This window comes from Crinia signifera, chromosome 11 (assembly GCF_055691185.1).
Source record: "Crinia signifera chromosome 11, ASM5569118v1, whole genome shotgun sequence".
Taxonomy (NCBI): Eukaryota; Metazoa; Chordata; class Amphibia; order Anura; family Myobatrachidae; genus Crinia; species Crinia signifera.
In genome coordinates, this window is record NC_139227.1 from 120,154,985 (window position 1) to 120,169,168 (window position 14,184).

General features: G+C 46.6%; 1 protein-coding gene across 7 annotated transcripts in view; it reads left to right on the plus strand.

Annotated features, from left to right (window-relative positions):
* Positions 1 to 14,184, plus strand: part of PPFIA1 (PPFI scaffold protein A1) — a 47,824-nt gene that overhangs the window by 26,401 nt on the left and 7,239 nt on the right. For 2 of the 7 annotated variants that reach the window (XM_083164562.1, XM_083164565.1), the window contains 10 exons: positions 853 to 939; positions 5,382 to 5,533; positions 6,490 to 6,662; positions 7,523 to 7,616; positions 9,706 to 9,787; positions 9,878 to 10,078; positions 10,811 to 10,873; positions 11,470 to 11,496; positions 12,208 to 12,383; positions 12,471 to 12,568. In XM_083164562.1, coding sequence (XP_083020688.1) covers positions 853 to 939; positions 5,382 to 5,533; positions 6,490 to 6,662; positions 7,523 to 7,616; positions 9,706 to 9,787; positions 9,878 to 10,078; positions 10,811 to 10,873; positions 11,470 to 11,496; positions 12,208 to 12,383; positions 12,471 to 12,568 — 1,153 coding nt within the window. Of the gene's footprint in view, positions 1 to 852; positions 940 to 4,942; positions 4,973 to 5,381; positions 5,534 to 6,489; positions 6,663 to 7,522; positions 7,617 to 9,705; positions 9,788 to 9,877; positions 10,079 to 10,810; positions 10,874 to 11,469; positions 11,497 to 12,207; positions 12,384 to 12,470; positions 12,569 to 14,184 lie in introns of all 7 variants that reach the window. The other 5 variants (XM_083164564.1, XM_083164568.1, XM_083164563.1 and 2 more) reach the window with 4 other exon arrangements.

Consider the following 14,184-nt stretch of genomic DNA (forward strand, 5'->3'; position numbering starts at 1 on the left):
TATGTAAGTTCTAATTCACCGGCAGGCCAGAGCAGGTAGACCGCTGCTTCCTCTCACGGCTATTAGATACCATCCCAACATCAGCTGTGAGACGGCTGGGATGGTGGACACATGGTCACACATTGAGGTGCTCAGTGTGATCGGATTCCTGTGTCTAAAGCTGACATTCATCGCCAATGCCCTGAGGTGCACAGTGATATAGCCCAGCCACAGAAACCGCTATGCTGAACTAGGCGTGCCCATGCAAACGCAGGAGTGTTGAAACCTGCTCGGGTTGGGCAGTTGACGTCGCGTGACCCAATGCTCTGCCCAGAATTCGGCTATATCCGACGTAAATGAAAGACAGTCCTGACCTGACTTTTGTTTGCATACGGGTAAAAAAAAATCAGTGACCATCTAATTATTTTTTTGCCCGTTTGGCCTCATACGAATGGATGTGTAGGGCCTGACCGGGAAGCTGAGAGGACGCAAATGGATGTGTAAGCATACGGATCGATCCACATGCAGGAACCGATATTCGCTTAGCGAAGGGGGGGCGGGTGTTTGCCCAGCCGGCGGGTGGCATTTACCTGTTCACCTGTTCAGAATTAGGCCCATAGTTAGTTTGTGTTCTTGATTATTCTATGGCCTAAAGTTAGTAAGTTTTAGTAACTAGAATCTGCAGTCTCTTAGTAGCGGGACCTATACGGACGTTCGTGTGACCCCAAATTCCATTCCGCACACTTTCTAAATTAATTTGAAGCATGTTTTGTGTTTTTTTGTTTTTCCTTTTAATGCTTTAACCCTTCGCCATTGTCCCATGAGCCATTGCAGCACAGCAGCTCTGTGATTTGTGTGTTATTATTATTTTAGCCATCATCATCATCAGACTCTGTCCACCTGTCCAGCTCCCCCCTCAGCAATACCATTTCCTGCCCCGATTCCTCTCCGCTGCCCCAGGTAAAGAACCATCCTGCTTTTCCCACCTTCTGCTTTTCCAGCATCTTCCTGCTACTTCCTGCTTGCTTGCAGAAGAGGACGGAACTAACGGCCTAACCGATGGCGGCTTCCCGTATGTTCTCTGCTTATCCTAACGTGTCATCGCATTTCCTCCGTGTGTCTCTTCATCCCTTCTTTCCGTGTTCTCCGATGAGATGACTTGTTCCTTGTGCTCTGTGTGATTGGGGCGTTGGGTGTTCTGTCATTTACCAACACGTATTACATGCTGTCCATGGGAACCACTGTCACAGAATGTATGTTTTGTGCTGTATCACAGTCCTGACATGGGGCCAAATGGTTCTTGGCTGCCGTCAAGTTCTATGGTGTCCTGTAGATCAGGCATTCCCAACCACGGCCCTCAAGGCACACCAACAGTGCAGGTTTTTGTGATATCCAGGCTTCAGCACAGATGGTTTACTCAGAATCCCTCAGATACTAATTAAGTCACCTGTGCTCAAGCCTGGACTGTTGGTGTGCCTTGAGGACTGTGGTTGGGAATGCCGGCTGTACATGGACGGACCCGTTTACACCACTTTTAGGACTCTTTTGTGTCCATCATTTCACAGTAATTATTTTATGTGTTCAGTATAACATTTAGAAAACTGTCCCTTTGGTGACTGCATCATATGGGCCAATATGCCTGTCCATGGTGCTGTACATTGCTGCCCCTGTAGTGACTGCACCAGTCATACTGTACCTCCAGTGTCTGGCTACCCCCTAATGTCTGAACCAATATGACAGTCATACTCCCATCTATGGCTGTATCATACTGCCCTCTAGTGACAGGACCAATATGGCTGTATCATACTGCCCTCTAGTGACAGGACCAATATGGCTGTATCATACTGCCCTCTAGTGACTGACCAATATGGCTGTATCATACTGCCCTCTAGTGACTGACCAATATGGCTGTATCATACTGCCCTCTAGTGACAGGACCAGTATGGCTGTATCATACTGCCCTCTAGTGACTGACCAATATGGCTGTATCATACTGCCCTCTAGTGACAGGACCGATATGGCTGTATCATACTGCCCTCTAGTGACCGGACCATTATGTCTGTATCATACTGCCCTCTAGTGACAGGACCATTATGTCTGTATCATACTGCCCTCTAGTGACAGGACCAATATGGCTGTATCATACTGCCCTCTAGTGACAGGACCAATATGGCTGTATCATACTGCCCTCTAGTGACAGGACCAATATGGCTGTATCATACTGCCCTCTAGTGACAGGACCAATATGGCTGTATCATACTGCCCTCTAGTGACAGGACCAATATGGCTGTATCATACTGCCCTCTAGTGACAGGACCAATATGGCTGTATCATACTGCCCTCTAGTGACTGACCAATATGGCTGTATCATACTGCCCTCTAGTGACTGACCAATATGGCTGTATCATACTGCCCTCTAGTGACAGGACCAGTATGGCTGTATCATACTGCCCTCTAGTGACTGACCAATATGGCTGTATCATACTGTCCTCTAGTGACAGGACCAATATGGCTGTATCATACTGCCCTCTAGTGACTGACCAATATGGCTGTATCATACTGCCCTCTAGTGACAGGACCAGTATGGCTGTATCATACTGCCCTCTAGTGACTGACCAATATGGCTGTATCATACTGCCCTCTAGTGACAGGACCAATATGGCTGTATCATACTGCCCTCTAGTGACTGACCAATATGGCTGTATCATACTGCCCTCTAGTGACAGGACCAGTATGGCTGTATCATACTGCCCTCTAGTGACTGACCAATATGGCTGTATCATACTGCCCTCTAGTGACTGACCAATATGGCTGTATCATACTGCCCTCTAGTGACTGACCAATATGGCTGTATCATACTGCCCTCTAGTGACAGGACCAGTATGGCTGTATCATACTGCCCTCTAGTGACAGGACCGATATGGCTGTATCATACTGCCCTCTAGTGACTGACCAATATGGCTGTATCATACTGCCCTCTAGTGACAGGACCAATATGGCTGTATCATACTGCCCTCTAGTGACTGACCAATATGGCTGTATCATACTGCCCTCTAGTGACAGGACCGATATGGCTGTATCATACTGCCCTCTAGTGACAGGACCAATATGGCTGTATCATACTGCCCTCTAGTGACAGGAACAATATGGCTGTATCATACTGCCCTCTAGTGACAGGACCGATATGGCTGTATCATACTGCCCTCTAGTGACAGGACCGATATGGCTGTATCATACTGCCCTTTAGTGACAGGACCGATATGGCTGTATCATACTGCCCTCTAGTGACCGGACCAATATGGCTGTATCATACTGCCCTCTAGTGACAGGACCAATATGGCTGTATCATACTGCCCTCTAGTGACTGACCAATATGTCTGTATCATACTGCCCTCTAGTGACAGGACCAATATGGCTGTATCATACTGCCCTCTAGTGACAGGACCAATATGGCTGTATCATACTGCCCTCTAGTGACAGGACCAATATGGCTGTATCATACTGCCCTCTAGTGACAGGACCAATATGGCTGTATCATACTGCCCTCTAGTGACAGGACCAATATGGCTGTATCATACTGCCCTCTAGTGACAGGACCAATATGGCTGTATCATACTGCCCTCTAGTGACAGGACCAATATGGCTGTATCATACTGCCCTCTAGTGACAGGACCGATATGGCTGTATCATACTGCCCTCTAGTGACTGACCGATATGGCTGTATCATACTGCCCTCTAGTGACTGACCGATATGGCTGTATCATACTGCCCTCTAGTGACAGGACCAATATGGCTGTATCATACTGCCCTCTAGTGACTGACCAATATGGCTGTATCATACTGCCCTCTAGTGACAGGACCGATATGGCTGTATCATACTGCCCTCTAGTGACAGGACCGATATGGCTGTATCATACTGCCCTCTAGTGACCGGACCATTATGTCTGTATCATACTGCCCTCTAGTGACAGGACCATTATGTCTGTATCATACTGCCCTCTAGTGACAGGACCAATATGGCTGTATCATACTGCCCTCTAGTGACAGGACCAATATGGCTGTATCATACTGCCCTCTAGTGACAGGACCAATATGGCTGTATCATACTGCCCTCTAGTGACAGGACCAATATGGCTGTATCATACTGCCCTCTAGTGACAGCACCAATATGGCTGTATCATACTGCCCTCTAGTGACAGCACCAATATGGCTGTATCATACTGCCCTCTAGTGACAGGACCAATATGGCTGTATCATACTGCCCTCTAGTGACAGGACCAATATGGCTGTATCATACTGCCCTCTAGTGACAGGACCAATATGGCTGTATCATACTGTCCTCTAGTGACAGGACCAATATGGCTGTATCATACTGCCCTCTAGTGACAGGACCAATATGGCTGTATCATACTGCCCTCTAGTGACCGGAACAATATGGCTGTATCATACTGCCCTCTAGTGACTGCCCAATATGGCTGCTCAGGCTGCTGTACATCACTGCCCCCTAGTGGCTGGGCTCAGGCTGCTGTACATCACTGCCCTCTTGTGGCTGGGCTCAGGCTGCTGTACATCACTTCCCTCTAGTGCAGGCATGTCCAACGTTGGCCCTCCAGATGTTTTGAAACTACACATCCCAGCATGCTTTGCAATAGTTTTAGCATTCTCTAATAGCAAAACTGTGGCAAAGCATGCTGGGATGTGTAGTTTCACAACATCTGGAGGGCCAACGTTGGACATGCCTGCTCTAGTGGCTGGGCTCAGGCTGCTGTACATCACTGCCCCCTAGTGGCTGGGCTCAGGCTGCTGTACATCAATGCCCTCTTGTGGCTGGGCTCAGGCTGCAGTACCAGCTCATCGTGGTGTTTATAAAACTGGGTACTTATGATGTATTTTGTGCTATATCTTTATACTGCCTTTCCCCAGCTTCCTACTACTAACTCCTCTCTTTGCATGTCTTTATTAGCCTAGCGATTTAAGGAAATATCGTAGAAAGGTAATATATATATATATTTTTATGTGCTGTGGGCTTGCATGCACTGATTACTCGCTGAGTCACAGCTATTGTACTATAACTGTATCTGAATGCTGTGTTCTCTCTTATTCCATAGTAGTGCCATTCGGCAGCTGTAAACAGTTTATTTTTATATAATTTAAGTATTTATGACTGTATTTTGGGATAACGTCCACAAAATCCCATCTGGTTTTATTCTCAGATCTGTTTCCCCTAGTAACACCTTTCTTAATGTACATGTTCTGGAAACAACCTACTAGTAATGTATGTAACTATACATGGTACCGCGTCCCTTGCATTATGATACGTCAGTGTTTGGTGTTCAGAACACTCTGGTGAGTTAGGAGGACTCTACAGTGTGTGGGACTCACTCGTTTCCTCCTGTGTTTAGCCTCCAGGTACTAGAGATGATTCCCGGGATGACAAGACTACGATACGGTGCGAGACGTCCCCTCCTGCCTCACCCCGGTCCCTGCGCTTCGGTTCCATACATAAAGGGGCATTGCACACGATGAGTCACGAGGACATCCGAGACATCAGAAAGTATGTACCTACTCCAGCAGCCATTTCTGCGCATGTGCACCCACGACAAACAGACTGTTCGCAGGGGGCACGCACCCAGGACAGCGGGTGGCTCCATTAGCATATGGGAATGCCCAGCGTGTCATGGGCATTCTCGTGCCAATGAGGCCATGATGCGGGGACGGGCAGCTGAGGTCACTGGATGTCAGCTGTCAGCCCATTTCCTTGTCGGTGTACACGCATATGTCAGAAGTGACTTGAAAGTCACTTTTATATGCGTGCTCCATCCACATCCTTGCGAATCAACCAGAATAACCCCCTAAGACTTTACTGACAAAGCTCGGAAAGGAGCCGGAAATAGAGCAAAAATGAGTTTAGTTTGGGTAGAGCCCTGTGAAGGACAGTGAATTAGCTGCATGGGGAAATCCTATCATAAGTAACATTCACTGCACACAAACAGATGGGGGTTTAGGGAGTATTTACAGATGGTCAATTTATTCAATTGTTTTCAATTACATTTTTTTTTTTAAATCTATTTGAAATTGATAATCGTTTAAAACGAGACCTTTTGTAAATGTAACCCTAACCCCTTTCGCAGCTGTAAGCCGGTATAGTGCCTTTTTTTTTAGCATTTTAAAACTGTACCAGCTGCAGCGTGAAAGGTCCCCAGTCAATTTACCGGTTACAGAATACCGGCATTTGAAAATGTTTTAAAAGCAGGAACCTACACAGTTCTGAGCTGTTTTTCCTGCAGTCCGAACGGCCCAGAATCTGTTTGAACTACACATGATAATCTGCACAAAGGTCATTGGTTGTCTCCCTGCAAGGTGTCACCGCCCACAAGCAGGAATTGCACAATAGAGTTTTATTGCAAAAATATGTTTGATATGGGAGAGGGTTGCCCCGTCCTTCCTTTGCCGGTTGCGGTGTGTACATACAGCACTGTGCCAACGTTACTGAGTTCTCTCCTCATACAGCTCCACAGGCTCCCAGGATGGGCAGGTCAGCAATCCCAGCAGTAGCAACAGCAGCCAGGACTCCCTAAACAAAGCCCCCAAGAAGAAAGGAATCAAGTCGTCCATCGGCCGATTGTTTGGTAAAAAGGAAAAAGGTCGCCCAGGTCTAATGGGGAAGGAGTCGCTCGGACCAGGTAGATTATGTGCCCGGTTCTGCGGCTTCCCTCTGGCTAGCTTTGCCCAATTCATAAATCAAGTTACACACGCTTTGACACAAACCTTTATGTATATTGTGTTACTTTGTATGTCCCTTTTGTGTGATTTTGGGTTATGCAGCCACTGATACAATCTATTGCTCTCCGTTGACACCCACTGATAGTTATGCTTTTGCAACTTTAGTCTGGAGCTTGTTACTATGGGTGATTATATAGATATTTTTATTTTCACAATATATTCTAAGTTTGCTTTAGTTTAGGTTCAATATAAACATTGGTGTAAGTTCCAATACTTTTCATGGACATAGCCCTTTAATGTTCAATTCCAGCACAGCACTGCCACCTAGTGGACGGTGTATCCTTCAGAATGGTCATGAATACAAAGAATAGGCACCACAAGAAAACCTACGCAGAGGTTTCATAATAAAAAGAAAAATACCAATAGGTACACTTAACATATTATATGTAAGGGGCAGATCTATTAAGCCTGATGAAGTGATAGTGGCAGGATAATGCAGCAGCCAATCAGCCCTCAACTGTCATTTTTAAATCCCAGCCTGCAACTTGACAGTTAGGAGCTGATTAGCTGCTACGTTATCATAGGCCACTTGTTCACTTCCCCAGGCTTAGGAAATCTGTCCCACAGTAACATAGTGCCCGGTAATACAGGTTGGGGCATCCCCTGCAATGGGTATAGTACCCCCCAATGCTTGGTACTTGTTGGTACATGTGACATCTATAGCAGTTTTATCAACAGTCCCTTTGACCATGAATCCAGCTTTCACAGGAACACGGTGCACAGATGTATACTGAGGTAATGTCTCGTCTATTTGTTCTAGGTGGAATTCCAGAAGTAGAAAGTACGTCCCAGGAATCCCTCGGGCTGGCCAAGCTGCCGGGACAAACGGAGAAGAACCGAAAGCTCCAGAAAAAGTAAGTATTACCCCTGGCGTAAACTGTCCACAGTTCTTGTGCCTAGCGGGTGTATGGACGGTTCTGTGAATAGGCTGGCACCATTCCCCAGGCAGCATATACTGTATATATGTGACCTTTATTTTGCTGTTTCATACTATGCTTTGCTAGGTACTTATGTAGTATCTGGGCTGCCGATTTCTAAATCGGGTACATCGCATCGCATCGCATGCGACCATCGGATGCGATGCGATGCGATGCGATGACCCGATTTTTCCATAGGAATCAATGTTAAAATGGACTGAGTCCATTTTAACATGGAATTCAATGGGAAAAAGGGGTCCTTTTCATACCCCTACTATCCAAGTGGGCATGGAGTTGGATATAAACCTGTGGCGAGCGTAGCGAGCCACCGAGCCCGAAGCGTGGCGAGCGTAGCGAGCCCCGCGAGGGGACACAGAATACCGTCCCCTCGCGGGGCTCGCTTCGCTCGCCACGCTTCGGGCTCGGTGGCTCGCTGCGCTCGCCACAGGTTTATATCCAACTCCATGCCCACTTGGATAGTAGGGGTATGAAAAGGACCCCTTTTTCCCATTGAATTCCATGTTAAAATGGACTCAGTCCATTTTAACATTGATTCCTATGGAAAAATCGGGTCATCGCATCCGATGGTCGCATGCGATGCGATGCGATGCGATATCGCATCGCATCGCATCTGATTGTATGCCTTAACTTAAGGCATACAATCAAAAAATCGGCAGCCCAGATACTACATAAGTACCCTTTGCTATCCCTTTTGTACATGTCTATAGTAACTGACCCCATAACCGTGTAGCATTTGTCGATGCCTAAAGCCTTTTGTACAGGATAGATTTGACTTCATGTTTTTCTGTTTGTCTCCCCGTAACGTATTGTTGCTAGCATAATCTGGTGAGTATGAGGACGCGTGTGCTGGTGCAGGTGCTATAATCTCCCTCTTCTAGGTGCATGTGTGAGTGCCACATAAAGGGGACTGGCACGTCTGCTGTTTGGCAGTGGCACTTTCTGTACTTTTCCCAGCTTTTCTTCTTCTGTTTTGTATGGTGATCTCTGGGTTTCTCACTAGTAGCATGATGTACAGAACGTAGCCTTGTGGTCATTATCCTACTAGTTCAAAGGCTGTTACAATGACGGCTTCTGCAATGTACTCTCACTTTGAGCAGTGACAAACTCTCCGCCCCACCCCCAGTCCCCATCTGCTCCTACCTCCAATCTCTGTCTTCACAGCTCCCTCTCTCCATATACAGCAAGTTTGAAATAGATCAGTGTCCCTGCAAAAATTGCTTTCACTTTCAGTCACTTTTTAGCACACAAAGGAGTAATTTAGTCCGTCAAGTAACCTGTAGTGGTCACTGGCGGTATGTCCCCTCGTAGAGGTGAGGCGTATTTAACTATTTATATATAGATCTAATGAAAACCTAAAGATGCTCCTCCTCTTGGGGGGCCAGCGGTCAGTAGGTGGCGCCTGACAGAGCCACGTTCGGGCGTACACAGATCACCATGTCAGAGCTCCCAGCTCCCTAAATTTCATGTGCTGGTAACTAGTACAATAAGCAATGGGTCGGCTAAACTCACGCGTTTCACTGCAAGCAATAGGATGCACATTTTACACATGGGTCTTACGTGGGTAGTAAAATCATTGGATCGTTATCTTATTGATAACTTCATAGATAGAAACCACCCCAGCCAGTTTTCAGGCATAGACCAACTGTGCGTACACCATTTTTATTTGTACAATGTCCTTTTTGTCTTTTTAATAAAGATAAAGGATGTCGAGATTTTTTTTTTAAATATCTGCTTTTTTTTTTTTTTTTTAATAAACTTTATTAGTCAATTTGTACAGTATATTCCATGAAATACATGGGCACATTTACATAATATGGGATTTGGGTATGTTGATGATTTTATGACCTATTATATTAAAAAAAGTTTATCATTTTTAACTGATATATTGTGCAGTGATGTTGTGTAGTTCTTCATACTGGTAGTGTCGTATTTGTGCTGTGAGGGTCTTAGAGGTGCGGGCAGGAAATAATGGCACGTGCTTCCTAACATCTGTGATCTTTTGCAGGCATGAGCTGCTGGAGGAGGCGCGGAGGCAAGGCCTGCCGTTTGCTCAGTGGGATGGTCCTACTGTAGTGGTATGGTTAGAGGTAAGGATCTGTCCGTCATCAGCTGTCAATACACTGTAACCTTACAGCCCGTAAGGCGGTTGTAACCCCGTCTGTCTCTCCTCTTCGTAGCTCTGGGTTGGGATGCCAGCTTGGTACGTGGCTGCCTGTCGAGCCAATGTGAAAAGTGGGGCAATAATGTCCGCTCTGTCTGACACCGAAATCCAGAGAGAAATCGGGATTAGTAACCCTTTGCACAGGCTAAAGCTGCGGCTGGCCATCCAGGAGATCATGTCCTTGACCAGTCCGTCTGCACCTCCCACTTCTAGAACGGTAAGAATTGCTTTCATATCTAATGAGTATGGGCTTGTATCGGCATATCACCAATGATGGCGCTCATTAAGCAGACCCCTCCCCTTTTTCTTAACCTGACAAAATGCAGATAATGCAGGAATAGCAAATCAAGTTACTAGATAAATTCTGTATTGCTGTAACCTGATCTTTAATCCTCACTGGCCGCGAACTATTTCTGATGCAGTGATGCGCATAAACAGGTGTAGCCGTGACAATGAAACGCGTCGGGTAGACACAGTTTCTTTCTAAATAATCATTTTCCCATAACAAATGTGTGACCGGGCTAATAAAGGTCCTGATTCAGTACCGCGGCCATTCGCTGTTTAGCGAGGGGTTTATCACCACCCGCTTGAACATTGCTGGCCATTGAATGATTCCTCTCCCCCTTCGGAAATGAAAGTCAGTCTAAACTGACTGATATTTCCTTTGGAGTCCGCCGAAGAGGGGGCGGGCGCTGAAGTCATGTGACCATAGCCTGCTGCCCCCAGAAGGCATCGGCCTGCCCCCCTCCCACCCAATGTGAACGCATCGGTACCTGGCGCGTCTCCGGCTGTTCTCCTGTGTAGGCCTTTTTATTGTGGTTAAATCTTAATGCCTTAGACACTTTTAGCGTTTGCTCTCTCCTGCTCCAACTGTGTACCTATTGCTTATATATTGTGCTACCTTCCCTCTCTGTTACTGCTTCCCTCTCACTGGATGTGCTTGTATTAGTCCACGGGAAATGTCTGGGTTACACACGAAGAGATGGAAACCCTTACAGCCTCTCCACAAACGGTTAGTTTTTTTGGCACCGTCGAAGCATCTCCCGCGGATGCCTCTCAACCTTCTCTGTGTAGTTTTAGAATGAGTGGAATTGTAGACGCTCGAACTGTCTTGTTTTAGGTTTTACTATGTTCGGTTTAGAGTTACCCTCGTGTTTTTTGTTTGTTTAACCTCTTCAGTGCAGGTGAGCGGGCACTGCGCACCAGTAATCCCCTGCACAGCACTTAAGGGGTTATTCTGAGAAATCAGTAGAAACCCAAGAACCTATTCTGCGAAGCACAAGCGGATTCTCTTGGCGCTGTTGAAGGGCCACGTTCGTAATGCCTGGCAGAGGATCCTGCCAGCTGCTCGGAGAGTCCCAAAGTGCCCAGACCTGACTTATGTTTTCCAGTGACAAATTTAGCACTATAAATAAATGATCTAAAAAAAAACATGAACAGAGCGCCGATTATCTACCGAATGGAGGTTCCTGGTGTTTCTATAGATTTCTAAGTTGCATGTGCGTTGCGGGCGGTTTTGCTGCATGGAGTGCTGTGCACTTAGATCACCTTAACCGTTGCTAACTAACGTTGTATGTTCTTTTGCTTTCCTAACTCACCTAACACCAGGACGATGAGGAAGGGAGCTGGGCTCAGGTTTGAGCATTTTCACTAATGCACCTTTTCATTTAGCACCGTGTTATAGTTATTATATGGCGCACAGAAGTCGGGCGTTACTTGCACCGAATTTTACTTCATTGCTGCCTATCTCATTTCGAAGTGTCTATGGTCTGACTATAGGCCGTCCTCTACATTGACATCTTACCTATCCCCTTTAAGGCATTTTGTTCATATGATTGTATTTTAGCCTGTTAAATGGCCTCTAGTGTACACAGACCTTCGGCAGGACAGTGGCTAGTATCCATACAATTAGCCGGTTCTTCTTATTCTAGGCCCATCCTGACCGACAAGTACATTCGCCTAAGGCACAGGTTCTCAAACTCAGTCCTCCGGACCCCACACAGTGCATGTTTTGCAGGTCTCCTCTCAGAACCAGTGGATCTTTTTTAAAATGTGTCAATGGGTAATGAATGCACCTGTGCACATAACTGGTGGCCTGGAAATCGTGAACTGCGTGGGGTCCTGAGGACTGAGTTAGTGAACTCCTGCTCTAAGGAATTGTTCCGACCATTTAGGAATTGTCTCTTTCTGTCCATAGTCTGGTCATTGCCATCAGTCCACCTAAGACCGCGGTATAGTTTTATCTTCCTTCTGGCCGTTGCAGTACACCAATTATAAACTGTAAGACGCAAATCATGGGCAGGGAAATTCTTACCTGTTGTACCAAGCCTGTACTCTCTTTCTTAGACATTAGCATATGGCGATATGAACCACGAGTGGATTGGCAATGAGTGGCTACCCAGCCTGGGTCTGCCACAGTACCGCAGTTACTTCATGGAGTGCCTTGTTGATGCTAGAATGCTTGATCATTTGACGAAGAAGGACCTCCGTGGGCAGTTAAAAATGGTGGACAGTTTCCACAGGTATGACACGGGAGCTTGGAAGGTGGTCACTAAAAAAGTATTCGGTTTATAAAATAGAAATCACGGATTGTTCCTCTTTCTAATCAGGAACAGTTTCCAGTGTGGCATCATGTGCTTACGGAAACTCAACTACGACCGGAAAGACCTGGAGAGGAAGAGAGATGAAAGTCAGACTGAGATTAAAGGTAAAGGGGGGGGGGGGTCCAATGATCATCTAAAAAATCGGATAGGTGTATGGGTACTTGTGGAGTATCACGGCTCCCACTACCTGCATCGTATGCAGATCGCATGCTAAAAATCGCATCGCATGCGATCAAATCGCATGCGATGCGATCGCACCCGATTTTGCATTGAAATGCATCAGAATGCATTGAAATGTGTATTAAACTTGTGAAATGCCCCCAAATGCCATTTTTCATAGTGCACCACCCCCACTATCAATGTCAACCCGAAGCGCAGCGGTACGCGTCCTACGACCTTTTCATACCCCCACTATCCACGTCGGCGTGGAGTTGACAATAGAATAGTGTGGCGAGCGCAGCGAGCCACCGAGCCCAAAGTGTGGCGAGCGCAGCGAGCCCCACGAGGGGACGCGGATACCTTCACAGCTATCCGCGTCCCCTCGCAGGCTTCACAGGTATCCGCGTCCCCTCGCGGGGCTCGCTGCGCTCACCACGCTTCGGGCTCGGTGGCTCGCTGCGCTCGCCACACTATTCTATTCTCAACTCCACGCCGACGTGGATAGTGGGGGTATGAAAAGGTCGTAGGACCCGTACCGCCGCCCCTCGCGGGCTTGCTGCGCTCGCCACGCTTGGGGTTGACGTTGATAGTGGGGGTGGTGCACTATGAAAAATGGCATTTGGGGGCATTTCACTACTTTAATACACATTTCAATGCATTCTGATGCATTTCAGTGCAAAATCGGGTGCCATCGCATCGGATGCCATCGTATGGCATCCGATGCGATCGCATACGATTTTTGAGCTAAAATGCGCAAAAATCTGTAAAACATCGTATCGCATCGTATGCCACTACATATGGCATACGATGCCATGCGATCGCATACGATTTTTGAGCTAAAATGCTCAAAAATCGATAAAACATCGTATCGCATCGTATGCCATCGTATGCCACTACATATGGCATACGATGCCATACGATGGGAGCCGTGATACTCCACAAGTACCGGTGTATGTATCCCTGAATGGATAGATGTCGGATTTACTGTCTCCTACAACCAATCGGGGCAGATAATTTCTGGGTTGTACCAGGAGTCATTAGAACGTAGCCTATCCATGTACTAGGATCAGAGCTTTATTAAAATACCGTTGGCCGTTAGTCACCACTTAAGGCGTGTGCCCAGTGGACGATTATTCTACCGATATGCCCGATATCATTAACAATATGTTTGTGCATTTCGTCTAGTGTGTACATTATCGTTAACAATGCGTGATCCCGCAGCTCACAAATCCCAGCGACTGTTCTTTTAGTATGAATAAATACATTCATTGAAGTTTAGTTAAATATTGCATCAAAAAAGCTGTGAGCGGCGCCGGCATTTTTAGCGGCTATTATGAGGATCTCTCACAGCAACTTTGGCACTCAGAGGGTTAAGATGCAGGTGATGGTGCTGTTAGTGGCTCCAGTGCCCTAACTAGTATCTCCAGTTATCTGGGGCGATTTTTTTTTTTCAGAGGGAAAAACCAATTTTTAGTTGAATTTTATACTCGCTGTATTAAGCCTGCTGAAGAGATAAAGTAGAAGGTTCTAATGCACCAGCCAATCAGCTATGTTTTAAAAA